We start from the raw sequence: 27,841 nt of genomic DNA, 5'->3' as shown, positions 1-27,841 counted from the left end.
ACACCAAACAGCTTCAACAGGAGCGACTGAGACCCCGCCCCTGAGGAGTGTGTGGCCTTGTGGTTAGAGCACTCCCTCAGGATGTGGAAAACTCAGATAAAACTCTCTGCTCCAGCTCACGCTGTGGGGATTTGAATTCAGGTCTCCCATCTCTGGGGTGAGTGCTCCAACCACTGGGATAGAAGGCCCCCCCCACAACACCTCTCCTCAGTTTTGTGAATGGCATGTAACTCCCCTTCTGAATCTAGCCCTTCTCTCACATTTTTGAATGAAAATATTTGCTGAATTTGTGTAGAATTCATGAGTGGTTTTGGCTGACAACTGCATTTTTAATTTGCGGCAGTATCAGCCATGTTGGGCCCAGGATATTCCAGAGACGGGGTGCGTAAGGTCGTATTTTATTGAACCAACTTCTGTTGGTGAAAGAGACGAGTTTGAGCTCCAGAGCTGCTCTTAAGCTATAAAGCTTGTCTCTTTCACCAGCAGAAGCTATTACCTCACCAGCTTGTCTAGTTGCCAAAAAATGCAGTTATGCAACTTGTCATAAAAAACTTTCCCCAGCTCTAGTTTTAACGGGGAGCAAATAATTTGGAGAAGACCTTATTTGGGATTTAGATGCTATGGCAGCAGGCACTTGATAATCAGAGATGAAGATTTGCTCTGTAAGGCAGTCTGTTGTAATGTATGGGGGACCCAGCACTGGGTCAGGCTGGTATAGATTTTCTTGTGTCCTAATTAATGGCTAACATAGGTAAAATGTTAAAGATTTCTAATTTGTTTCAGACCCTGGCCAAAGCTAAACACACCAAAGGAGAGAACTGCTTCCTCCTGGCCCTCTCCTCTCTCGAAATTTCCAGGGACGTTTTGGTTGGTCGAGGCCTGAGACATTCGCTAAACTTTACCTCCCCCTCTATCCCCCAATCCAAGATTTATGTGTGACTTTCAGTTCTATAAAGTGGTGACACTTAACCTTTCCAGACTACTGTACCCCTTTCAGCTGTCTTTGTCTTGCATACCCCCAAGTTTCACCTTGCTTAAAAACTACTTGCTTACAAAATCAGACAGAGAAATATGTGTCACAGCACATTATGACCGAAAAATTGCTGACTTTCTAATTTTTACTAATAATATAAATGTTGTGCTTACATTTCAGTGCATAGTATATACACCCATATAAATAACTCCTTGTATTAAAATTTTAGTTCATAGTGACTTTGCTAGTGCTTTTTATGTAGCCTGTTGAAAAACTAGGCAAGTATCGAGATGAGTTGATGTGCCCCCTGGAAGACCTCTGCATACCCTGATATATAGACCTTGTCTACACTTACCCCTGGTTGAGAGCCAGTGCTATAAAGTGAAACTCACCCCTGTGGAGAGGCCACACCAGGATGTGTCGTTCAGCTCTTAGGATACAGTGTGATGTGATCTCTGCACTGGAACGAACTTCACCCCCTCAGACTGTTTTATAGTTAATTACTGCTCACCGTCTCTTGTCTCTCATGTGACCAAGACCCAGCCCCATGGCAGCATGTGGTAGGATCAACTATTGGAATGCGTCAGGCTGAGTTACGTAAGCATCTTTTACCACGCTCACTGTGGCTCTGAGTGGTAGGCATCCAGCAGCCTCGCTAGCCTTTTGGTAGCACGTGTCAGTGCATTCTCTGCATCTATTCATTGTATGAATAACTTTCAGCGAGTTAGAGCTCCTTAAGTATACATAGGACTCAAAGTGTGATGGCTACAGCTAACGTTTATTTTTAACTTGTTTTAAAAGCATTTAATTTTGAGAGTTTGACAATCTTGTTCTGGTCAGCAGATTAGTGTCTGTCTGTAAGAATGCTGATGTGATGTTTGGAATGTAACTTGCCAGAATAGCAGTGCAGATTTTGAACCAGCTGTCTTCAGTATAAGGATTTCTTAGATGTGCCACCCACTGTAATACTGGCAATTAGCTTTTCAAATGTCTTGTCTATGGGCGTACTAGTCAGAGGGCCAAGGTGTAAAAAGGGAGCACCACGTCTCCCTTGCTGATCAGCCCTGTTCCAAGCCATCCAGGGACGGTCATCCTGAACGGATACATCTCATGGGGGTACCACCCATATGTAACTTACAGCAGTTTCAGTTTAACAAACTGTGATCCTTGGTCTTTGTTACTTCCTTGCCACTTACTTCCAATCTAGAGAATAAAACATCAGCCTGGGAGTTAGTCCAGCCAAGACAGCAGTCAGGTCTTTAGTTACTTGACCAAGTAATCTAGCCATTTAGCTTTAGCTTTGCCTTGGGGATCCTTGATTGAAAGGCACCGTGTAAATGCAATGTGTTAGAAAAATAGCAACTTGGAAGCAGTGGTTAGAGCACATAGATACATCATTGTATCTGAAATTAGTTTACAGGAGAGGAGAGTGAAGCCAGACAGTTTGTAGATTAGAGCTGAGGGATGAACTGTCATCGTTTTCTAACTCCAGGAATCGGAACTACAGTGCTTAATATACTTACAACACTACCATAGTAGGAAATAATTCCATAAGCAGAGGGACTGCTAACAATTTATTTCCAAATCTCCCTATGTATTAAAAATGTACACGAGAGTTTTGGAGAATTTATAACAAGTATCATTGGAACAGCATGATCTCAGGGCAGTAAAGCTTTAAATACTGCACTGTTTGAACTGTGAAATCCCAAATGATAAAAATCACATTTGCTTAGCTTTGGTTGCTAGTGATGAGCTGGAGTGTCACAAGATGGAGATTTGGGGGCATTACATTTAAAAGGTTACTGAAGCTCATTTTGGAAACTGCCTCAGAGAAAGAAACACTCTCCCTTTACCCCTTGGTCTTTCTAACTTTCCCTGATTTGTTGGCTTGGCAGCAGGGCATTATAGAACATTTGGGAGCAGTAGGTTCTTTAATAGCCTTAACTTAAGAGTCTTGAACCCTAGTTTTGGGGAGGCCAAGATTAGTTGAGATAATGGCTGATGTGAGCACACAACTTGAAGTTAGGAATCCAGCTAATTGAGGCTGAGGCAGGAGTTTCATAGGTCATAGTGTCAGCTGGTGGCTAGAGGGCAAGTACAATTGATCACAAGGGACACTTTTGGCCTTAATCTGTGGATCATGGGGAATATTAGTGGCCCTATATAATTTGGGGGTAAGGATAATCCTTATTTGCAAGATAGAAAAGGATCAAAAGTAAAAAATTACTTGGGAAAAATGTTTATTTTTACATTTCTCAGAGGGTTTTTACAAAGAATTGAGAGCATTTAAAAAAAATTAAGTGATCAAAGTACTCAACATTGTCCCTTAACTACCCACAAGGCCCTGCACAGAAGGGGGAAAAAAAAATAAATCACACCAGCGAGGAGGTCAGTACTGCAGGAAGAGCAACTGGCATCTGCATAGTTCTAGTAGGAAAGATTGCAGCGCTGCTGCTGCTAGTAATTGTCATCCTGGCATTAATATCAGACAGTGCTGAAGTATGTTTACTTATTCCTGCAGAAAACAAAGTGCATAAAATAACAAGCCAAGTAGATATTGTAGAATAAATTTATTTACCTGAAACAATGAAATTCGGTGTGATGCTTATTATTGTCAGCATTGAAATAGACAATTGATCTTCTTAACAACTTCTAAAGGTCACATGCAGTTGTTATAACTGACACTTTTTTGTTTTTTAGAGAAATGCATCACACAAACACTTGTATTGCACCAACATCTGTCTACTGCTTTAGATTTAAATAAGTTACATTAGTGCAAGAGAGGTATCTTTGCACACAAAAAATAAAAAATCTGAAGTTATGAACCGGAGGCTTACAGTTTAAACATTCAACATCTGTAGTTTTGTACTGAATTTATAAATAGCATAGCGTATTGTACATAGCTGTTCATAAAGTAGTATGTTTAGATGATACAATACCGAAAGATCTGGCTACTTACAACTGAAGACATGCATTAGTCTATTATACATTTTATACAGAGAAATATGGAAACTTGACTGACGGCTCCTTAATTTTGGCCTAATGTTTAAGAATAAACAGTCGTTTCCATGCAGCAAAGAAACCAAACTTCTCTGGAGATTTTTTCCTGATTCGTTAAGCTATATTGCACATTTGTACATTTGTATAATTGAAGCCCTAATGGTACCACACATTTCCTCCACAGAGCACACAATGAGTTTTGTTTTAGGGAAAGCAGGTTTTTGTTTTTTTACATGATACATGCAGAGGTTTTGCCAGATGTGTTGCTAAGACACATGCACGCAACAAAACAACCTTACATTTCTGCAAAATTGTTTAGGAAGTGATTACTCCACCGATGCTGAAAAGGAAAGAAAAAGGCATCAGTTAGTGAAAGGATGAATAATGCTGTATCGTTATAAAAGCAAGACTTGTAAGATCAATAGTGAGAGAAGAGACAATGTTAAGTTGAATAACTGATATTTTAATTGAAAGGATACTGTCAGGTTTAAAAAAAACTGAGGTTAAACACCCTGAGTGAAATTAGTGACAAAGCTCCCATGGCCTGCTGTAGGGCGAGCATTTGTCACCAAAAGATTGAAGGTGAGAGTTAAAACCTAATTTCCTTTCATGTAGTTTTGCATTTCTCTGTCTAGCCAATGGAAATAGACAAGGCTCTTTTCACTTTCAGGTTCTTATGCACTGACTTAGGTTTTAATATTTGAACTAACAAACACCTGCATGAATTAACCCCCCCCGCCCACCAACTTTGAAAAAAATTTCATGGACGTGTCTCTTTAAAAAAAAAAAAAAAGTTGCTGAAGTAAGCTTTGGCTCAAACTTGACCTAAGTGTCCCTTTAATTATCCAGATTATGCAACTAATTCTGGAAGAAGTCATTAAACTACATAAACAAGAGGGTTTGTAATAAAATGACTACTTTACCCTGTATTTAAGGATAAAAAAAATGCTCTTAATTCCCTGCAGAGTTCTTAGGACTGCACTTAGCAGGCTATGCTGCTAAGATTTTTCAGAGCAGGCTTAATATTAATGCAATTAAAGCTGTGATTAGCAGAGATTAGGGAAACAATGGTTAGAAGTGCAAAAGGCAAATGAGACTAGTGCAAGAGAAACAGACAATTTCCCCCTCCCATCTCAGCTAACTCCATCATCCTTCCTGTTTGAGCTGTTGGCTATTATATTCCACTTATCAGCTGTGTTCTTGGAAGAAGCTAGAGTCCTGCTGCACAGCATTTTATCACCACTGATTAAAACTTCATTTTCTTACATTTAAGTGTTTATGAAATAGCCTTCCCACAAACATTAGCCATATAGCAATTGTATAGAATGGAATTGTTTTATACAGTATCTTTCACATTTGGTCTCTTGAAGTGTTATCTAAAGTAATCAGATACCAATCATCTTCCATTTGTGTAGGTAAAATGGAGCAGCCATTTAAATAGGGCTCCGGAATAGCTCTTTGGAGAGCCGATATTCTTGAGAAGAAATAGCGACAAGACTCCACACTATCAAGACATCCGCGTAGCCCTAGACTAGATGCATCTGAACAGCATCTTTCCTCCAGCTAGAAGCAGCATTAGGTAAGATTTTCAGCATCCCACAGAGGGTGCTCTTGTCCCAACCAAAGGGGATGCTTTCGGATTTTGACAAACTTTTTTCTAGCATAAGCCTTAGAAAGGCATATCTTTCATCCAGCTGTCTTTCACCTAGCCTGCTACAAACCTAGGTTCCCCTATGCTGTTTATGCATCAGGGACCCAAAAGATTAAGATTACCAAAGGAGAGCATTAAGTAACCCAGGGTGCAATAGCTGACCATGGAGAAAGCTCAGACGTGTGAAAAGGAAAATGGAAGCAGTCAAAAGGCACAGAAGTGTTCAAAGAAACACTGGTGCCGAGTCTGAAAAGGAGAAATGCAAGTTACTTTGCAGCTAATTACTAACAAGATATTTGTCTGTGGGATTAGGAAGTAGGTTAAATGGATCCCCTGTGAGTGAACACTTCAGACCTCTGCATATTTTGTTCCCTCTCCCCACTACAAAATCTACCAAGTTTGGTTAGCAAAAATGTGGAAAAAAATTTCCGGAAAAATAAACATGCAGTTGAACTGCTCCCCCAAGATGACCCAGCTAGTTGGGACTCAAAAGGAATTCTTCTAATATGAAAGTTTAAATTTTGGCAAGAAATTCTACTTTCTTAGAAGTAATGCAACTTTGTCTTGCCCAAGCTATTCCTTTGTGGTTGTCAGAACCCTTTCCACTTCTCATCCTTTTTGCTAAAGACAAGATCCAAGCATATCAGTGCTGCTTGTTAGTAGGGCTGTCAATTAATCGCAGTCGACTCGCGATTAACTCAAATTATTGTGATCACACTTAATCGCACTGTTATTTTTCTACATTTTCAAATGTATTGATTTTAATTACAACACAATACAAAGTGTACAGTGCTTACTTTATATTTTTAGTACAAATATTTGCACTGTAAAAATTAAATAGTATTTTTCAATTCACCTCATACAAGTATTGTAGTGCAGTCCCTTTATCGTGAAAGTGCAATTTACAAATGTAGATTTGTTACATAACTGCACTCAAACAAAACAATGTAAAACTTTAGAGCCTACTTCTTGTTCAGCCAATTGCTAAGACAACAAGTTTGTTTACATTCTATGGGACACAAAGCTGCTGGCTTCTTATTTACAATGTCACCTGAAAGTGAGAACAGGTATTTGCATGGGACTTTTGTAACTGGCATTGCAAGGTATTTATGTCAGATATGCTGAACGTTCATATGCCCTTCATGTTTTGGCCACCATTCCAGAGGACATGCTTCCATGCTGATGACACTTGTTTAAAAAAAAAAGCGTTAATTAAATTTGTGACTGAACTCCTTGGGGGATAATTGTACTTCTCCTGCTGTTTTACCTGCATTCTGCCATATTTCATGTTATAGCAGTCTCGGATGATGACCCAGCACGTTCATTTTAAGAACAATTTCACTGCAGATTTGACACAATGCAAAGAAGGTACCAATGTGCGATTTCTAAAGATAGCTTCAGCACTCAACCCAAGATTTAAGACTCTGAAGTGCCTTCCAAAATCTGAGAGGGACGAGGTGTGGAGAATGCTTTCAGAAGTCTTAAAAGAGCAACACTCCAATGTGGAAACTACAGGATCGAACCACCAAAAGCAATGCCAGTTACAAAAGTGCCATGCAAATGCCTGTTCTCACTTTCAGGTGACATTCAACCTTCTGCTGGTGGCATCTGACTCATGTGGAAAACGAGTATGCATTGGTCTGCACTGCTTAAGATTTTTATCGAGCAGAACTGGTCATCGGCATGGATGTATGTCCCCTGGAACGGTGGTTGAAGCAAGAAGGGACGTAAGAATCTTTAGCGTATTTGGCACAAATATCTTGCAATGCCAGTTACAAAAGTGTCATGAGAATGCCTGTTCTCACTTTCAGGTGACATTGTGAACAAGAAGCGGGCAGCATTATCTCCTGCAAATGTAACCAAACTTGTTTGAGCAATTGGCTGAACAAGAAGTAGAACTGAGTGGATTTGTAAGGTGCTAATTTTACACTTTTATTTTTGAATGCAGTTATTTTTTGTACATAATTCTACCTTTGTAAGTTGCACTTTCATGATAAAGAGATTGTACTACCTGAACTGAAAAATACTTTACAGTGCAAATATTTGTAATAAGTGAATACTGTACACTTTGTGTGGTAATTGAAATCAATATATTTGAAAATGTAAAACATTCAAAAACATCTAAATGATATTCTTTTGTTGTGTGACAGTGCACTTATTCATTTTTTTTAAATCACTTGACAGCCCTACTTTAGTTAGCTAGAGAGGAACACTGTAGTCACACAAGTCCCTCCTTTCTTCCTCACGCTACTTTTGCTGCCTATGTAATACTTGCAAAGGGGAACTGGGCAGGCAGTAGGCCAGGATAGTTCACTATGGTATCCTAAAGTCTCCCTTTCTAATTCAGCATTCAAGCAGCTTTGCGCCATCCTATCCTATTTTAAAGATTAAGCTGGGCCTTGTCAAGTGTGGATTAAGGAAGCATCCTCCAAATTGAAATCCAGGGTCAGAGGCTGTAGAGCACAAACAATAGCTCCATGTTGGGCATCTACTTGAGCTGGCTCACTCAGGAGGATGAAGGTGAACATTCATCCAGCAGAAGGAAGAATCAGTCTGATGGACCTTGAAGCTTGGCAGATCTAGGCCTCAGGCAGCTTAAGTCCCTCTCTGGTGAGAGCTCTTGGAAGGATAGAGGGTAAGATTCCTTAGGCTTTCATAATAGCAGCTGCCTTTGAAATAGTAGAGGTGGGGTAGAATCTGCACTGGCTTTAAGTTCAATTTTTCACAATTAATGCTTATTCATGGAATTGGTAGAGTGCTTTCATGCTCCAACTTTAGATTATGCCCCTAACAAGTATATTGCTAGAGCTTAGAACCTCAGGTTTAAAGAAAAAAGTCAACCCAGGTTTTTCCCCCTCTGTTCAGCCTGCTCCACACCACAATCCAGATTTCCTACTTTCACCCTTAAGCGTCCGGTTTATATGCTGCTCTCTGTGCAGGAGCAGGTTTGCATGCTGCTTCTAAAACCATGCAAGTAGGTCACTGGAGATGCGTGAAACTCCCTTAAGATGGTGGGCAGTCTGCTTCAGAGACAGAAGCTTGCCCCCCCCACCCCAAAACAAAACAAAAACAAACCCCAACCAACCTTTTAAAGTCCTTGTTTTGAAATGGACAATCTTTGAAGCCCTTAAAGTGTTCACTGTTGGTGCACTACTTACATTCACCATGTTTAAAGTTAATGGCAAAACTTGCCTTTTTCCATCTAAATGTTAAAGATGCTGACATTACAGAAAACTTTAATGTTGTCTCCCCCCTGCTTCCCTCCCCCAAAAGCCCACAAGAACCCACACTTAAAACTCAATCCATTTGAGGTTTAAGTGACAGAACAACTTAATGGCTTACTAACTTCTGAGCACATCACTTGCTTTTACAGTGGATGGTTTAGTGAAATAGATGGAAAAGTTGTCTCAAAAGCAAATAAGTTTTGTATCGATAGTATTCCTGAAGTTACATTCTCAACGCCCTGCCACTAGCTTGAACTTAAAATGCTTGGATTGTATGTGCCCCTTGTTCCAGGATTTGTGGATCTGACATTCCAAAGGTTGAACACCTATAGCTCTCCCTAAATGTTCCAGATAACATTTCTGGAAACAGGCCCTATCTTTATAACTAAATACCTTTTATAACATCAAGTTCAATGTTAGCAAATGGGGTTAATTTATTGTAGTTTTAATTGTAAGGCAGTCCTTATTAGTGGTTTTAGTGACAGTGTGCGTCTTAAAGGCCCAATTCAGAGAATATCATCTGTTTATATTAGGAAAGTTGCTGTGGAAACTGTTCCCTGTTTTCCAAGAAGCAGGTACTCCCTTCTGAATCATGAATGCTGATAAGGCATTCTAAGTTTACACTGCCCCATGGATGTAGTTCTTGGGAAGGATGTGTATCCCGCTGCAAGGAGAGATCCTTCCATCAGCCCCACTAAGGGCATTCAGCACAATACTAAATACATTAGTTAAGTGTTCAGGGACTTGTATTCTCCCACCAGATGACACTGATCTTATGAAACAACCCACAGTGAGCCACTAACACTAAATAGAAGAGGCTTTGCTAACACACTGGTGATGCATCTACAGGGCATACCAGAGCAACCAGAAGGGTGTAAACTGTAGAGTGCTCTATAGTGCTGCAGTCTAACTGCCCTGTGTACACTGACACACCTTAAAAGGTTCTTAGTGAATGTTAACTAGTACTATTTCAAACAGGACTACATCATTGCTAAGGCCCTACCAAGTTAAAGGTTTATTTTGGTCCCTTTCATTTTAAAAATAATAAATTTCATTTCAGCTATTTAAATCTGAAATTTCATGGTGTTATAATTGTAGAGATCCTGACCCAAAAGGAGTTAGGGTGGGTGGGTGTGTCATCACAAGGTTATTGTAGGGGGTTTGTAGAACTCCTCTCCTTACTTCTGCACTACTGCTGGCAGCGGTGCTGCCTTCAGAGCTGGGCAGCTGGAGAGCAGTAGCTGCCAGCTGGGAGCCCAGCTCTGAAAGCAGAGCCATGGCCAGTAGCAGGGCAGAAGTAAGGATGGGATGTTATGGTATTGCCACCTTTGAGGGCCCAGCTCTGCAGGACACAGTGCAGAAGTAAGGGTGGCAATACCATGATCCCTCCCTAAAATAACCTTGTGACCCCCCCCCCACGCAACTCCTTTTCAAGTCAGGACCCCCAATTTGAGAGACACAGGCCTTCCCTCTGTGAACTCTGTACAGCATAGGGTAAAAGCACACTAAAGATCCGATTTCATGGTCCGTGACATGTTTTTCAAGGCTGGGAGTTTGGTAGGGCCCAATCATTGCACACTAGGAAAGTCTGAGGGTGTCAGCAAGGTCTACGCTGGCCGTTAAGAGTGTAACAGTACAGAGTGCTCTGCAATTTACACCCTCTGATGCACAGTGCCACACTGTGTAGACAAGCCCTTGGTCTGCACATAGGAGGGACAACAAATAGTTGGGACTCGTGGTGTGATTTCAGAGTGGTTTTGGTTTATATTTATTGTATTTTGGGGCATTTAAGTTTCTGCATCTGAAGCCAGATGGAAGCATGGAACCTACATTATCCATGCCCCTCAGGAGCAGCTCAGAGTTCTTTGGTGCCTTGATTTAATTGATCAGTTACATTCAACAAAGTAACTGCTATTAAACAGATTTAAACCAACACACCATCTGCCATTTTACAAAGCCACTATGCCCCCAGGGCTGCTCTCAAAAGCTCTGCACTGATCGGGCTGAGGTTAGCAGGAATGTTCCTTTTTGTCTTTTCACATGAACATTGTACAAAGAAAGTGTTTCCATTGAATAGAAACAATCAATGGATTGTTCTGTTACAAATGAGCACTCCAGGTACCTGACAACATAATTGGAATGGATACAGGCAGCTGGGAAGCAGCATTTCACATTTTCTACGGTGGGTTTATCTTCAGAAATAAAGCAATGTCTGGTCATAAGCATCAATATATTTTGCGTTAATGCTTGGGCATCAAATTCAGAGAGCAGCTGTCAGTGGGTTTGAAAAAGCTTACAGTTGACTTTGGGTCAAGTGTGGGGTAATATTGGGCAAGAGCTCTAATTTCCTGCTGCACTGAAGCTGTTGGGCCCAAAAAGAACAGTGATCCTGAATGTAAAGCAATTTTCTCCAATAATTTGGGCCTCATACTATAGGATGCATAGTCTAAAATGGTGATAATAATGTAGCACAGCAGAGTCTGACAAGACACAGCATGGAATGAAGGAAATTACTATTTATTCTTTGACATGTATACAGCATATGCCATTTTACAGCAAGTCACCACTGGGATGGTGAAATGGAAGAGAGATACTCACTTTAGTCGATGAATGTTGGAAGGCATTGGAGAAAAACACCACAGTTAGGACTGTTAATGACTTACACATTGTTGATACAGGACTGAATTTGAAAACATGCTCTAACATTTATCATAATATAATGAAGGTGGTTAGTGCCACATTAAAATAAAAATAGTTCTATACAATATGTTCATTTGGTCATGTGCTATTTACAGATTTTACAAAAACACACACGAGCTTGTTATTTCTCTAAGTCAGGCTAGAACAAGGCCAGCAGAGTAACTCAAAATGTGTAACTGATCAGTGCCCTAACTAAAAGTGTAAGAAATCCAATTTCTAACTACGCAGTGCAAGTTATTTTTTCCAGGTCACATTACAAAAGCCCTGATCTAAGAGACTGAAAAACATCTGACACACGTAAATAAGGTATTAAAAATGGAACTTAAGCCATCTTTTAGAGTTTAAAAAAAAAGAATGAAATTTTTTTTGTCCATTTAAAAGTTTAGGATAGACTGAAGTAGTGCCCCCTTCCCCACCTCCCCAGTAAAGTGGGCAACACTGGCAAAACAAGGTTTGTTACAATAAAATACATTAGACATTTAAATAAATAACCTTAAAATACTACGTGTGTTGAAGAGATGGCAAAAGAACCCAGCAGGTTCCACCTGGAATTATGTTTTCTGCACAAGCATGGACTAGGCAGACTACCTCTTACAAAGACTGGTGTAAACAGGACAGTCAGGAACCTAAGATGAGGGGGCATACGGAGGGACAAGAAAAATCCACTGACTGAGGTAGCAGCACTCTCTGCCCAGTGCAGAAAAATCGGCTTATGAATAAAAAATAAACTGATCTCAACTTAAGTTCAGATGATCATGCAAGAGACAGACAGTTGCATGCTTTTTAGTTTTAGAAAACACATTCATTCCCTAAAATCTGCTACCAATTTAGTTTGCTAGTGTCCGCTGGCTCAAAAAAAAAAAAAAAATTTTTTTTTTTTTACAAGGATGAATAGATTAAACAGAACACTGTACATGCTTTTCATCTACAAAAAATATTTGCATAAAATAGTGTTAGTTCTCTGTACATGTCAATGGACACTTTAGTTGTGTATAAAAGAGGAAAATATTGCCCCCACTGGAGTCAGAAAAAGCAAAAAACAAAAAATCTAGAGTATGAAACCTCCATCACCGGCAAATATGTTCATGTGAAAATTCAGCAGAAATCGACAGTTGCTTTAAACAATAAAAAAATTGATTAAGTTAAACATCTTCATGTAAAATCATCACTATGTCAGTCAAGACCAGAACATATCACTAAAGTTAGTGTCTGTACTGTAAAGCCAGATAAGCAAGGGCATAGTAATGAGCACAAATGGCCAGGAAATCCCTTCGGTGCATGCTGATAAAGAACATGGTTTGGTGGCAGGCTTCACGCAATCTTTACCAGGTTCCAAGTAGTTACGGGCCGCAAACTTAAGTGTCTCATCTAGCAGAATTACAGGTATTGAGATTTTCAACACCATCAGCCACTGTGTCACATTCAGAGGTGTGATTTGGAAGATGAGCTGTGGAAGACAAGCCAAACATTAGATCCTTTTACTTGTACGCACTAATAAAAATCAGTGTTTTTTCTTCTTTGAAACTTAAGACATTATTACAGGCAAGTAGTTTTGCCACTCTTGTTGCAAGTAGCTTGCACCTAATTAACAAGTTTACTTACCGGCAATGGTTCTACATAAAGGATAAGAAAATGGAGTGACATGGACAAGCAAATAGAACCCAGCAGCCAGATATTCTCCCATGGAGGCATTCTCATTAAGGACTGGTTTTCTGATAAACTGTAACAGAAACAATGCATGCATAAGACATTAGAATAGGACATTCAACAAAGCACATTAGGCATCTTAGCAGGACATAATTCTGTGCCTGTGAGGTAAGAGTATTTAAGAACAAGACAGTTAGGGGACTGGTGACACTTGGTCATTAATCAGTGTTCAGATGATTAAAGTTTGTTTTAAAAGTAACTAACTAGTTGCTGTATTAAATAAAAAGATGTTACACAATGCTACTAAACTCTAACAGTCTATTAGACTAACTCTGTATAACAGCAATATACTAATGTACTTCAAAGAGCTAACACGGTTATATTGCTTTGAGCATTAGACTGCATTTTAAACTAAAATTACTGTCCATCTTAATTAGCAGAGAGTTTATACAAGATTACAGTTGGCACAAGAATATCAAAATGGGCCTATTTCATATATCTAACACACACTAACAACGCTTTTGTTTAAATCCATTTTCTGTGCAGGTTCAATCTAAGTTTTGGCTATATCAGAGGAGGTTTTTGTGCTGCAATATCGAGTTTAGGAAGAGGAATCTCAGATGCAGAGTATTTTAAATTTAACTGACCTCCAATTGTTTCTTCAAATACCCTTGGCATATTATGCTATTTAGAGGTTTCCATTTATAATTTAGTATTAATTAGCTGAGGCACGCTCCCTTAGGGGAGGAAAAACTATTTCCCATATATTTAACAGTCTTATTTTAGGTCTCCTTAATATCACTTTATAGGAGAAGTATGAGGTTAATCTGATTGATGAGGCTTAAATTAAACAGTGGAAAATATCCTAGCAGTCTAATACCAAAGTCCCAAGAGTGAATTGAAGGATTTAAAATGATACCTCTGCTTATAGCATAAGATCTCAAATGTGATCTAGGAAAAATGATCCTTTGGCCTTCAATATGCAAACTCAGGAATTCACCATTCCCTCACTGTTATTTATTCCTTACGTATCCTTTCTTAATGCCTAGACAGTTCTCTATATAAAAAACTTTATAATTTCAGGAAAAAACCCCAAGTGAATCTCAGCTTTCTACTTCAGACATAACTAACCTGTTGAGAGCATTACACATCTCTATGGTGACCAGAACAGAAAGTGCCATTGTCATTGGGTATGGCGACTCAAAGACCACACAGTCTACATCTGTGAATTCTGGGTTGTCCTCATTGCACTGTAGGAAATGACTCTACAACAGAATAAAACAAGCAAGCACTCATTATTTCAACAATGATGATTACCTATTTACAAAAAAATTAAAGTGGGATGCTGCAGCAGTCCAGCACTAGGATTATAAAAGCCTGTGCCTATAGAGGCTGACATCAGGAAGAATTACTTGACTTTATCTCTGATTCAAACAGTTCATATAAATTTGATATGTACAGAAATCTTCCCATAAAAAGACATCTATATCCGTCAAAAACAGTTTAAAGAAAGTAAGTATTTTGTATTCTACCTTTTGCTTTTTATAGCTATTAACTCTGAATAAGCAGGATGATTTAATACAATTAAAGATGGTCCTTCTGCAGCTATTCTTTGAAATGAAAATGTACAGCATACAGTAAGTACCAACATACTATGTTTACACTCAGTAGGAGTTTATATATTTTTGCAGGCTTTCTAAAGTAAATTAAACTGAATAAATACCAGCTGGTAATAGGTAACTCTTGGGCCACCATCAGCAGCAATGAACCACCACGCAGCAGCACCCACTGTCGCAGCTCCAACGTAACCTTAAAGAAAAGAGACGCAGTTTGTTTGTCTATATTATGAATAGTATGTACGACACAGTCTTGTTAACCTCACTTGAACTTCCTCCTCCACCATCACTTGGGCACACACATACACAATGTAGCCTTTGCCCATTTCCCATAGAAGGAATCTGCTTTTAAACTGCCAAGTCACCATAACTGGAATCTGTCCAACTGTAAAGATTGTGTGTGTTTATTGTAATTTAGGGCATACAGAGAATTCAACCATGGTCATGGCTCTGGAAAGTGATAGTAAACATTTAATATATTTAGCAGAAAATAAATCCTAACTTCTCACTTTCCAATAAAAAAAGGCATGAGTAATTAACTCAGTTCTACAGAGACAAACTACAAATATGAATGTGCTGCAGAACAATTTGGTTAGAGATTCATGACAGATTTTGCCAAACCATTGTCATTTGCTGATTGGGGGAAAAAAAAAAAAACAAATTCTAGATACCAGGTGGGTAGCATTCTGCTCCAATCTCTTTTACAAGCCATGCAAGCTTCTAATTACTTACCATTGTTGTATGTAAAGTAAATAAAAGGTTTTTAAAATGTTTAAGAAACTTCATTTTAAATTAAATTAAAATGCAGAGCCCCCCGAACCAATGGCCAGGACCTGGGCAGTATGAGTGCACTGAAAATCAGCTTGCGTGCCGCCTTCGGCACACGTGCCATAGGTTGCCTACCGCTGGCCGAAAACATAACTGAAGAGCATACAAATTCCATGCAAGTTCCTACAAGTCATTCTACATGTACAAAAACTTAAAAAGAAAAGCTAGTGAGCTACTCACATCCAATAGCCAGGTAACGGAAGAAGAGCCATCCGCTGATCAGGGGCTCTTTAGGATTACGGGGCGGCTTATCCATGATGTCTAAATCGGGAGGATTAAAGCCCAGAGCAGTGGCAGGGAGACCATCCGTTACAAGATTTACCCATAACAGCTGGACGGGAATTAAAGCTTCAGGGAAACCCAGAGCAGCGGTCAAGAAGATACTACAAAAAGGAACAAGTACAAAATTGTCCTTAGCCATGTTAAACCAAACATATGATAAATACTCATTATGTTTAGTTTTTGAATAATTCTATTCCTTAGTAACTGGCAAGGAAAAATTTATGCGGTGTGTCATTGCAACATCTATTTAATATTGGAAGCTAAATGTTCACATTGAGATAGCTATAAAATGCACGTACATTCCTAGCTAACAGTAATTGAATAATGTTTAAAGTAGGTGCATTTTGTTTTGATAGACTGAGGAGCTTTATTACTCTCTACCAGAGTAACCCTCACAAAGCACTAGGCTGCTTTCCAGAGTACTTGGAGGATATTGCTTCTACAGATCTATGCTCTTTGAGTTGTATGATAAAACAAATGGACCTGATGGCGCATTAAAAAGCAGTTTTCACCTAGTGGAGCCACTTCTTGAAGCCATCTATAAAGGGAGGCTTGCAAACTCCTCCCTAAAGTCTGCAACTGTTATAGAATTACAGTATAACTGAGGGGCAAGGTTCCATTGAACTGGACATCCTCCAGTCCTTGCACATATGCACTGGGGAATGCAACCTCCCTTTATGGCTTTGAGTCAGCATGGTTTAGAGTAGAACTACAGGAGTAGGGATCTGTAGCAACAACTGTCAAAAGGAGAACTGACATTAAGCCCTTGGAAAAAGGAGAGTCTTATGGCTTAAATACAAAAATGGGACTCAGGAGATCTGGGCTCTATCCCTGGCTCTGCAACCAACTCACTCTGTGGTCTTGGGAAAGAGTCAACTTGTGTTAGATTTCCCAACTAGTAGAATGTGGATTTGTCTATTTCAAAGGAGTGTTGCCCAAATGAAGCATTAAGGACCTATATTAGTGGACATTACAGTCTCAAAACTAGAATTTAGGAAACGTTAAATATTTCAAAGAAATAATGAATATCTGAATAGAATTTTCTCAAAATATAAGGGAATTATATATTAAGTATTTATATGCATTGCAATGCTCACCTCTTTTAAACATAGTTATTACTTCTAATAAACCTCTGTTCCCCAAACAGCATCTGGCAATATTACAAGTTAAAACTGACTAGCTTCCATTACAGAAGTGCAAAATTAAAACAGAACAACTTGTTAAAAAACTTACCAAACAACTTCTCCAACATTCGAAGAAATGAGATAACGGATAAACTGTTTCATGTTGTTGTAGATTGCACGCCCTTCTTCCACAGCAGCTACGATGGTTGAGAAGTTGTCATCAGCCAATACCATTTCAGAAGCAGTTTTAGCTACTGCAGTACCTGACCCCATAGCAATCCCAATTTCTGCTTTCTTCAGGGCAGGGGCATCATTTACACCATCACCAGTCTAAAATACAAAGTTTAACAGAAAACATGGGCACGTATATGCATGGACTGAAAGAGGATTTTATACAGGGGGCAAAAATCTAAAGTGCTTGAGTAAGGAGGTGCAGAATTGAGATGGGGCTTTAAGGTGAAGGACAGGAAGTTTAAACTTGATTGAACTGACAGGCACAGAAGATGACCTGAGTAGCAACAGTGTTTCCAATGCTGTTATTCTGATTATGCCTATTGTAATGTTCACTGTGCGCGCGCGCACACACACACACAGTAACTAGTTGAGACATTGATTGCTGAAGTGCAAGGAAACCTGGTTCAAGAGAAACCTCTCTATTTACTCCACCCAAACATCCACAATCAAGAGGACCATTACACAATATTCCTTGCTTGTCTAACAAAATTGAGTCGGAGGTCAACTATCTTAGTTCTTCAGGCCATACACTTAGGTGCCCAAACTAAAAGACAGTTTGCTGATTTTCCATCTCTTACTCCAATTGGGCTGAAGATAAGAAGTTTCTGCCTTAGGGAGATAGCAGTGCCTTTGATTTATAGTCCCAAGTGATCAGAGATGTGCTCAGATGCTTGGTGGGGCAGGAAGGAAAAAGGCCAATTCTACCAACTGGGTAAATTACAAGTACCATATTTTGTCAACGTTTTGGTGTGAACCAGTAAGATATTTCTGATGCTGAACTATGCCCACATGATACCTTATTTTTAAAGTAATTTTCTGAACAATGCACTGCTGAACTACATTCCTAAAAAATGGATTGAGCAATTGATGAACGCTATCACTAGTTGGGTGAAAAGTGATTTTAATTTTTCAGGCTCCAATACATACAATCATTTATCCATTGTCCTAGGAAAAATACAAGGGGTGGTCCCTCAAAGGTTAAGAGCGTACGAACGGCCATAGTGGGTCAGACCAAAAGTCCATCTAGCCCAGTATCCTGTCGTCCGATAGTGGCCAATGCCAAGTGTCCCAGACGGAATGAACAGAACAGGTAATCAAGTGATCCATCCCTGTCAGCCATTCCCAGCTTCTTGCATCCACCATCCCTGCCCATCCTGGCTAATAGCCATTAATGGACCTATCTTCCATGAATTTATCTAGTTCTTTTTTGAACCCTGTTATAGTCTTGACCTTCACAACATCCTCTGGCAAGGAGTTCCACAGGTTGACTGTGCGTTGTGTGAAAAAATACTTCCTTTTGTTTTAAACTTGCTGCCTATTAATTTCATTTGGTGGCCTCTAGTTCTTGTGTTATGAGAAGGAGTAAACAACACTTCCTTATTTACTTTCTCCACACCGGTCATGATTTTATAGACCTCTATCATATCCCCAGTCATCTCTTTTCTAAGCTGAAAAAGTTCCAATCTTATTAATCTCTCCTCATATAGCAGCCGTTCCATACCTCTAATAATTTTTGCCCTTTTCTCAACCTTTTCCAAGTCCAATATATCTTTTTTGAGATGGGGTGACCACATCTGCAAGCAGTATTCAAGATGTGGGTTTACCATTGATTTATATAGAGTCAATATGATATTGTGTGTCTTATTATCTCTCTCTTTCTTAATGATTCCTAACATTTTGTTCACTTAGAGATCCTTTTGCACCTCTTCGCAGTCTGGCTGGGAGTTAACCATCTTGAGTAGTTTTGTATCATCTATGAATTTTGCCACCTCACTGTTTACCCCTTTTTCCAGATTATTTATGAATATGTTAAATAGGACTGGGCCCTGTACAGACCCCTGAGGGACACCACTATTTACTTCTCTCCATTCTGAAAACTGACCATTTATTCCCACCCTTTGTTTCCTATCTTTTAAACAGTTACCAATCCAGGAGAAAACCTTCCCTTTTATCCCATGACTGCTTATTTTGCTTAAGAGCCTTTGGTGAGGGACCTTGTCAAACGCTTTCTGAAAATCTAAATTCACTATAGCCACTGGATCCCCTTGTCCACATGCTTGTTGACCCCCTCAAATAATTCTAGTAGATTGGTGAGGCATGATTTCCCTTTACAAAAACTATGTTGACTATTCCCCAACAAATTATGTTCACCTATGTGTCTGACAATTTTATTCTTGACTATAGTTTCAACCAGTTTGCCCGGTACTGAAGTCAGACTTACCAGCCTGTAATTGCCGAGCTTAAAACAAATTATATCCCGTCAATCTAACAAATTTCAGTTAATTTGTTTTAAAAGTAAAATCTCTTTTACAAGCCATGCAAGATTCTAATTACTTACCATAGCCGTGATCTCATCAAAAGACTGGAGGAACTCAACAATCTTAGATTTATGGGAAGGCTCTACACGGGCAAAGCAACGAGCATGTAGGCAAGCATCCCTCTGGACAGCGGGGGAAAGTTCATCAAACTCACGTCCAGTAAAGGCTTTTGAAGAAACATCCTCATCTTCTCCAAAGATACCAATACGACGACAAATGGCTACTGCTGTGCCCTTATTGTCACCAGTAATCATAATAACACGAATACCAGCTTTCCTACACAACTTTATGGATGAGGCTACTTCAGTTCTCGGGGGATCCAGCATACCCACACAGCCAACAAAGGTCAAATTGGTCTGAAACAGGAGGACATTGAGCTTTAGCACAAAATATTAGGAGACGCTTTTATTTCTTTGGTAGGCCAGTACACAAATCATTTTCACAAGCCAAAGTAGTTCAAACATTAGTTTATAAGAGGAAAATAGCATTTTTAATCCCACAGGATCCAACAATTTTTAATTTAGGCCTCTATTAACCTCCATGCCACCCCCTGCCAATGCTCCCTTGCTGTTTGTTCAAAACTAATATGTGACAACGTTCAGCAAGCATGCCATGCACATCAAGTCAGATTGTCCCCCACTTATGGGGCTCTTCCAGACTCATCTCTGTATTTCAGCATACTCAGTCTTCATGGTATCTTGCCTCAAATGTTCATTTCTTGTACTATGGTCTGAATCCAGACCATTTTGAAAAGCAGACTACAAGAGACACTGAGAAAGGAGAGGAACTGAAACAGAACTGGGAACGTTTTGTCTCTGTAATCCTGACTTTGTTCTAGTGCAGCATGTTATGCAGCATCCTCTGGTTCTGAAACATAACACTGAGAAGAGTCTCAATGAGTTAAGCATATGGAGCAACTTAAAAGTGTGGTCCTACCCTGAGAAGTGACTAAAAATGGCATTCTGCATGTCGAAATGTATTATGTCTCTTTGCTTTCGGCTTAAAAGTGCTTAGTTCACAAGTTAAAGGCAATCTAATTGCCAGCCTTGCAGATTCCACCTGCACTCAGAGTCAAGTCTTTCCTTCTCATGCGTACTGCTAGCAAGAGATTCTCCAAGCCAAATAATCTGCAACTTCCACTGTCTTCAAAAATGAATTCCTCGTTATACATGTAATCGTATTGAAATATAATGGAGTTGTTCAGATAGTTGAGGGCAGAATCTTTACAAAAGAAAATACAAGAGAAGAGAAAGAACCCAGCTCGACCATCAGATTCCAAGGTGAGTTTGCAGGACAGGCAATTAGGAAATACTTGTAATCTGACCAAATAAGAGCTTAAAGCCATGGTTCCCAAACTGTGGGACATCTCCCCCCTGGGGGCGGGGGAAAAGCGGGGCACAAAGGAATGTTCGGAGCAGGTGCGGCAGGGCCCAGGCCAGCCCCCATGGGGGGCAGAAAGGAAGTGCCCCTCAGCCCTGGGCCCCGCTCTCAGCTCCCAGGGGGGAATGACAAAAAGTTTGGGGACCACTGGCTTAAAGTAATTGAAGCATAATACACAATTTCCCCAGTGCTATTTTTTTATAAAATTACTTTTTCCAAAACCAAAATTTAAAGAGTCTCAGATACTATGTTGATGAGAACTATCGGTAGTTAGGGAAATGTGTATTCTGCACCACAACATTAGCATTAATTGCAAGAGACCAGCCTAAATGGCACCTTACTAAAAACTTATAATCAAGTGTCTATGTATAGATCAGCTACCAGAATCACCAAGAACAAATACCTTTTAGTCCAGACTCTGCTGGGGGAGTGATGCCAGGAGGTGGGGGCATTTAAGAACCCAAAGGATGCTCCTAATTTTGGTCCCCTGTATAGCTTGTACAACTTGCTGTTGCTAAGCCATTGAGCCAGACCACATCTATTAATTCAGAAAAAGCTTCTGAAGTGTTATATTTATGTTTGAAAAGAATCCAACTTGTTAAAAGCATTGCCTTTTACTGTTTTGTCTTCTGAAAAAAATTAACTCAATCTTAATAGAAGAGTCACCACTCTTACAGAAAAAAACTGTTGAAACAAAGGAGAGGCAAGCCTTTTACTAAACTAACCTCATAATTAATAAAGTTTGCAGAGTCCTCAAGGTTCATTTCTTCTCTTCTTGGTGGATTGTCATGTGTTGCTAGAGCCAAGCAACGCAATGTGTCTCTACCAGTACCCCATTCTCGAATGACAGTCATGATCTTCTGCTTAATTCCTGGAGTTAATAGTACTTTAGTGCTTCCAACACGAACATGCGTACACCTGTCAAGTACACCTTCAGGAGCACCCTACAGGAGCAAAGCAAGAAATGAGCAAATTTACTCTCCATCACAGAATTGTTTCACACAAGATAAGACACAGTCCATCTCCAAAACTGATAACACTAGGCACACATTTATGCTCATGGTTCAGCTACAATTAATCTAAGCACAACTTCAAGAGTCACGTTACTTTGTAGCCATTTCAAAACTATACTCCTCATATACTGAACTTGCCTTAACAAACATCTTGCTCATGGATGTCCGGCTCGGTTTGTTTGGAATACAGTAGACAGACATGGACTTTCTGTCCCTTGAGAATTCCAGAGTGAACTCTTTCTTCATGAGTTGTTTTATGACCTATGAAGGAGACATTATTAATAAACATTTCATTCAGATTGCAACAAACAACGTAACTGAAATCACATACTGTTTACAGTATTTTGGAAGTACTGACCGAGTTGCAAGCATTTGCACGTTCAATTCTGGAGAGCCCCTTTAATTCTGTGTCAAATACATTCATCTTCTCAACCAGGCAGCTGAGTGCAGTCTCTGTAGCTTCTCCAACCTTTTCATACACTCCCTTAGCCTTCAATTCATTTAAAAAAAATGGAGTATTATTATTACTGCTATAAAAACCTGGGCCTTTTGCAAGTCACCACAGTGAAATTTCAAGTGATACAATGAAAGGAAACTGCAAATCTTGTTGCAGTTCATAATGAAAAACATACAGAGAAATGAGTTTCTCCAAAATGTCAGATTTCCCCCATTTTTTTCCTCATCTGAAAAGGAAAACAGTTTTTGCTACAGTAAAAGCTGTGTTATCCAGCACTTTACCAACTAGAAAGCTCTATAAACCAGCATTTCTGACCTTTACTGAAAATCCGGTTTATAGTCTGGTTGGCACACGGCTGGCAGGCTCCCTAACTGGCTCCACGTGGCTCCCTAGAAGGGGTGACGTGTCCCTGCTGCTCCTAGGCAGAGGAATGGCCACGTGGGGTTCAGAATGCAGGAGGTGGTGTGGGACGCAGGCTCTGGGAGCAAGTTTGAGTGCGGCAGGGGGCTCGGGGCAGGGGGTTGGGACACGGGGTGTGTGTGTGTGTGAGGTGCCAGATCCAGGTGGCGCTCACCTCAGGCGGCTCCCTGCAGGTGGCAACATATCTCTGCTGCTCCTAGGCAGAGGTGCAGCAAGGCGGATCTGCACACTGCCCCACCCAGTCTTGAGCGCTGGCTCTGCAGCTCCCAGTGGCCTGACTAACCGTGCCTCCACCTAGCAGCAGCAGGGACATGTCCCTGCTTGCGGGGAATTGCCCAAAGTGAGTGCCACCCAGATCCAGCACCTCATCCCACGCCCCAACCGCCTGTCCCCTCCCGCACCCAAACTGGATTATCTACTCCCCCACCCCCACACTCACTCACTCATTTTTTAAACTTACCAGCACCTCCCATTCTCCCAACACGCTGAATAACAAAGCTTTTACTGTATTTTCCTAATTTATATTAGCAATCTATCATTTCAAGATAGAGATTTAGGACTAGCAGGAAAGCCTAGCAGCAGTGCTCTCTACATTGTTAAGGAGGAGACAGGTCTGAGTTCCAAATTAGTATCACTCTCTTAACTCTAGTTGCTCAACAGTGTCCTCTCTAGCCAAATAAGGAGTAGCATTAACTGGTTCTTAAGAGACTACGTGGTCTCCCTTAACCAGAAGAATAGTGGTTATAACATTGTGCTTTATAGGTGTTTATATGCGAAATAGAATAGAAAGTCACTAACACCCTGAGAGTTTGCTCAAAAATGTGAGGCACCTCCCAACTTTGGGGAAAGATACGAAGTAAATTAGACAAGAACAAGCATTTAAACTTTATTCTGGTTTCTTCTTGTATTGTAAAAAAGACCGACTTACTTCATTGTAATCCAAAGAAGAATCATTACAAAGTGCACAGATCGTTGCTAGTTCTACAAGGCCATCATATTGATAACATTTAACAAGTTTGTCATCTTTATGCCTGTCAATAAAAAATAAATACATAAAAGGACTGGAGTGAAAAGTTACTGAGACAGTAAACTATGCTCTTACATTTCACCCATTTTTTCCTTAGTTAATCCCTCTATATACTGAATGATAGAAAACAATGCTTCACAATGTTTAGTGAAGATTCTGAAGCAAGGTTCTCTCTCAGCTATAAAATATGGCATTACAGAATTTGTACCAAAGGAACATTCTATCCTGAAAAATACAAGGCAGAGCTAAAAATGAGAGCACTGTACCTTTAAACTGGGCTTTAAATAAGGAGTAAGGAAAAAAATTTCTGGATTTTACTTTATGCTCCTCTTTTCAACAAGGGCTTATGTTTTAGTGACATATTTCACCATTTAATGTGAGCCCTTGCAGGAACTATGGCAACACATTTGTGTTGTTGTTTCTTCCCTGTGTCACTCAGTTTTTAAGATACAATCTACATTTATGGTGCTAAATAAGACAGACCCATTCCTTGCTACTAAGAGTTCACAGCTTAAGACAGACAAGACCAAAGACAGGAGCAACTATGGATCAAAAGTTCAGATAAAAGAAAGTGTGGAGTATTGATGAGATTCCTGGAAATACTGTTATAGGGAAGAACTTGAAGGAGAAGAGAGGGTGCTTGTTAAATAATCAGAGGGAGGAGATTTGAAGCCTAGGGGAAAAAGGAGTAAAGTAAAAAAGGTGAGAGTTTGAAAAGATAAGCAAGTGTGGGGAAAAGAGGATGATGATGATGATGATTAACAGGTTTTACTATGGCTTTTGGAGTATATATATACACACACACACACACACACTAATGATTTACCTTTACAAGTATTATCTCCATTTTACAGTAAGAAAATAGAGGAACTGAGTTTAAGTGATTTGTAGGAAATCTATAGCAGTGCTGGGAACAGAACACAGACTGGACTAGGACTCTCTCCTGTCAGTTCTTTAATCACAAAACTTCTCTCTCTCTCTACTGGAAACTAGAAAATTATTATTTGTTTTCCAGGAGTGACCCACTCCTGATTATGGACATTAGCACCCACTTGTGGTATATGACATTAAGAAGATTAATTTTGCAAATGTTAACTTCATATACTAGAGCTACATCCTCTCTTTACTTTTCACGCTTAGATATTCACGTTAGAATGGTATTACTTATAGAGCCTTATTTTATACAACAACATCAGCATACCTCTAGGTTAGCATGAAATAATCATTGAGGCATTATGACAATTACTTGTGGTTTTTTTTTTTTTTTTTTTTTTTTTTTTTTTTTTAAAAGATAAGCCAGTGAATACTGACTACCCCCAAACAGAGGCTGTCCACCAGCATGGGTCCATTTTTCTCCTGTGTGTTTCATTTGGAAAAGAGACTACTGCTACATAGTACAACATATACTGTAAACATACAGCAAATACAGCTACATAAGCTTTTTTCCAGTTATTTTGTAGTACTATAAATTAGACAAATACTGGAATCTGTTGCTATATACCATATAAATAACCAGAAGTGCGTATTTAAAAAACAATCTAAATCTAAATGTAATGTGTCATTCCTTGTTAAAATATTTTGTATATTAAGTTACATTTATACAATTTATATAGATGTTAAAAGAATGTGTGTTATTAATTACTTCAAATTCTCTCAGCCCTCCTAATTTTCATTTCACATTTTATCTGTCACAGGTTATGCTCTTTTCTATGATCTTCATTTGGGTTGGATTTCTATTTTCTGAGGATAACTGTTTGGATAACCTCTGGAACCTCGTCATTTAACAGTACTGTTTTTTCTTGCCTTACTCTTCCCTGTGTTTTCGAGACTCAGTCATGGTATGCACATGTAGCCTCTGTGCAGAGTCTAGGGCACTTTAAATTACTCACTGGAGATTTCAAAAAGAGGAGAAATTTAAAGTTCAGAGTCAAAGTGACAGTTCTTGGCATGATCACTCCCTCAAGGATAGTGAAGGTGTGCATAGGCCATATACACTGGTGCAGAGTGAAGTGTACAGAATAAGGTTTCATCAGAAATGGTATGGGGCAACCAGAGACACAAGAGGAGTATTGCATATTAATATTTTGGCTGCATAGTCAATTCCATTAGAAAAACTGGTTCTAACTGATTCTCCTGTTCCAATAGAAAATTTATATGTTGCTTTTGAATTCATACTCTCAATGCATTTATTTTTATAAATTTTTTGAGCTTTCAGAAAGCACTAATGTGTTTCCTGAGATAGAGAAACTTCATGAAGTACCAAGACTTGTTTTTTGTTTGTTACTTACTATAAATTAGGTCATCTGTACATTAACTTTCATAAGTGCCTCCTTCCATCCACCTAAATGGAAAAGAATGGTTTCCTAGCCCTTAAAACAACACAAAAAACCCCAAAAAACTAAGTCTTGACTTACATAGGAATGATTTTATTATTTTGATGTACTGGAGAATTATTTCCTTTAAAAATACTTTAAATCCAAGGTGAAGTCAGTCAGTTATTGATTCAAATGGTTATACACCACACACCCCACACAAAAAACCCAGTGGACTGAATGACTAAATCCACTCCAAGCAAAGATGAAGATTATCAATTTTGCTTAAGGACCTGAGGATTCAACTATCAGATTTTTTTATGACAAGGTGACATACTGTAGCACTATGAAATGCACAAGAACAGTACCCTATCTGAGCTTTCTCAAGGACTCAGTAAACAAAATATGGAATTAATGATTATATTTTATTAAAAAGGCCTGACATAGGTCATCAATTTATGTTAACATTCCATATTCACTGACTGGTATTGGGTAAGTGTAAACAGACATGTACTTATATGAAAAGGAAATTGCTACAAAGTCTTTTGGATGGTCCAAAATAACCTATTTCTTGACATGGAAATTCCAAGTCTTATTTGCAAATTACATTTTCTTTTTTGTTTAAAAAAGTTAAGAATTAAGAATTCTAAATATTGAGAACTCTATTCACTACTGTGAGGATTATTATTACAGACATTGCTAAAAACTATTGACTTTTTGGAGCAACATATGCCAAACCTCAAACTTTAAAGAGATGTTTAAAGTATATATTTCAACTCACTGCACAGGGAAATGTTTTAAATAAATCCTCATAAATTAAAATATATCCGAAAAAAGGATCCTTCCTCCCCACCCCCCACCCCCAGAAGAAGGAGTTATTTATTACAGCTCCTTTTCTCAATTTTTCTCTGATGAAAGATATTTTCTCTCTGGGGTGCGATCCTAGGATTCTCAGAATTCTAAGGATAAAAGGAAAAAAAACAAAAACACTCCATCCCACTAGTGTAACCTTATGTTTATTAACATTCCACTGGAGACAATAAAGCTATCAGCCTTTTCAAAAAAAATCAGTCGTTTAGAGCAGTATTTAACCTTTTTGATATCAGGGACCAGCTTGCTGCCTTCATAAACTGTGTCAGGGAGATCTCAGGGACCAGAGCCAGTCCATGGACCAGTTGTTGAGAAACACTGGTTTACAGCATACAACCTTAGAAAAAAACCAAAGCTACTGTAGATACAAAGTAAGGGACCAATCCTTAAGCACTGATCTACAGCGTTTAAAGGGTATTGCAGGTCCTGAGTATCTATTCAAATCTGGCTTGAAAAAGGTGAATTCCAGAACAGAGTGCAACCCAAAGAGTCAATGAATTCCTCAACTGTCCTCATAGGGGGCAATACTATTTGCGAGATTACAAGAATGTAAGATATAGGTTTAAACAGACGACTATAACTTCCATAAAGGAATGGAAATGTAGGTCCCATGCAGGATCATTGAAAGATATTTATTAAACTATTAAAATCTTTCAAAAAACCTAAATCTAGAAAGCTTTCAACAAGATAAATCCCACAACCCTAATTCATCATTTCCAGAAGATTAGTTATCAAGTGAACGATGTCAAAAAATGTATATTTTAA

At 39.2% G+C, this 27,841-nt stretch overlaps 1 protein-coding gene across 3 annotated transcripts in view; it reads right to left on the bottom strand.

The window, feature by feature from the left end:
• Nucleotides 1–3,929: 3,929 nt before the first annotated feature.
• The window catches only part of ATP2A2 (ATPase sarcoplasmic/endoplasmic reticulum Ca2+ transporting 2), an 80,386-nt gene continuing 56,474 nt past the window's right edge, over nt 3,930–27,841 (bottom strand). For 2 of the 3 annotated variants that reach the window (XM_075059870.1, XM_075059871.1), the window contains exons 10-20: nt 23,796–23,898; nt 22,349–22,480; nt 22,129–22,251; nt 21,703–21,921; nt 19,618–19,953; nt 17,155–17,375; nt 15,820–16,022; nt 14,919–15,004; nt 14,327–14,460; nt 13,151–13,268; nt 11,350–12,995 (exon numbers count right to left, since the gene is read on the bottom strand). In XM_075059870.1, the coding sequence (XP_074915971.1) occupies nt 12,726–12,995; nt 13,151–13,268; nt 14,327–14,460; nt 14,919–15,004; nt 15,820–16,022; nt 17,155–17,375; nt 19,618–19,953; nt 21,703–21,921; nt 22,129–22,251; nt 22,349–22,480; nt 23,796–23,898 (1,945 nt within the window). In that variant the 3' untranslated portion in view covers nt 11,350–12,725. Of the gene's footprint in view, nt 4,314–11,349; nt 12,996–13,150; nt 13,269–14,326; nt 14,461–14,918; nt 15,005–15,819; nt 16,023–17,154; nt 17,376–19,617; nt 19,954–21,702; nt 21,922–22,128; nt 22,252–22,348; nt 22,481–23,795; nt 23,899–27,841 lie in introns of those variants that run through there. The other variant, XM_075059872.1, reaches the window with a different exon arrangement.

This window comes from Chelonoidis abingdonii, chromosome 22 (assembly GCF_003597395.2).
Source record: "Chelonoidis abingdonii isolate Lonesome George chromosome 22, CheloAbing_2.0, whole genome shotgun sequence".
NCBI classification, from domain to species: Eukaryota; Metazoa; Chordata; order Testudines; family Testudinidae; genus Chelonoidis; species Chelonoidis abingdonii.
This window is presented reverse-complemented; position numbering and strand designations above follow the sequence as displayed.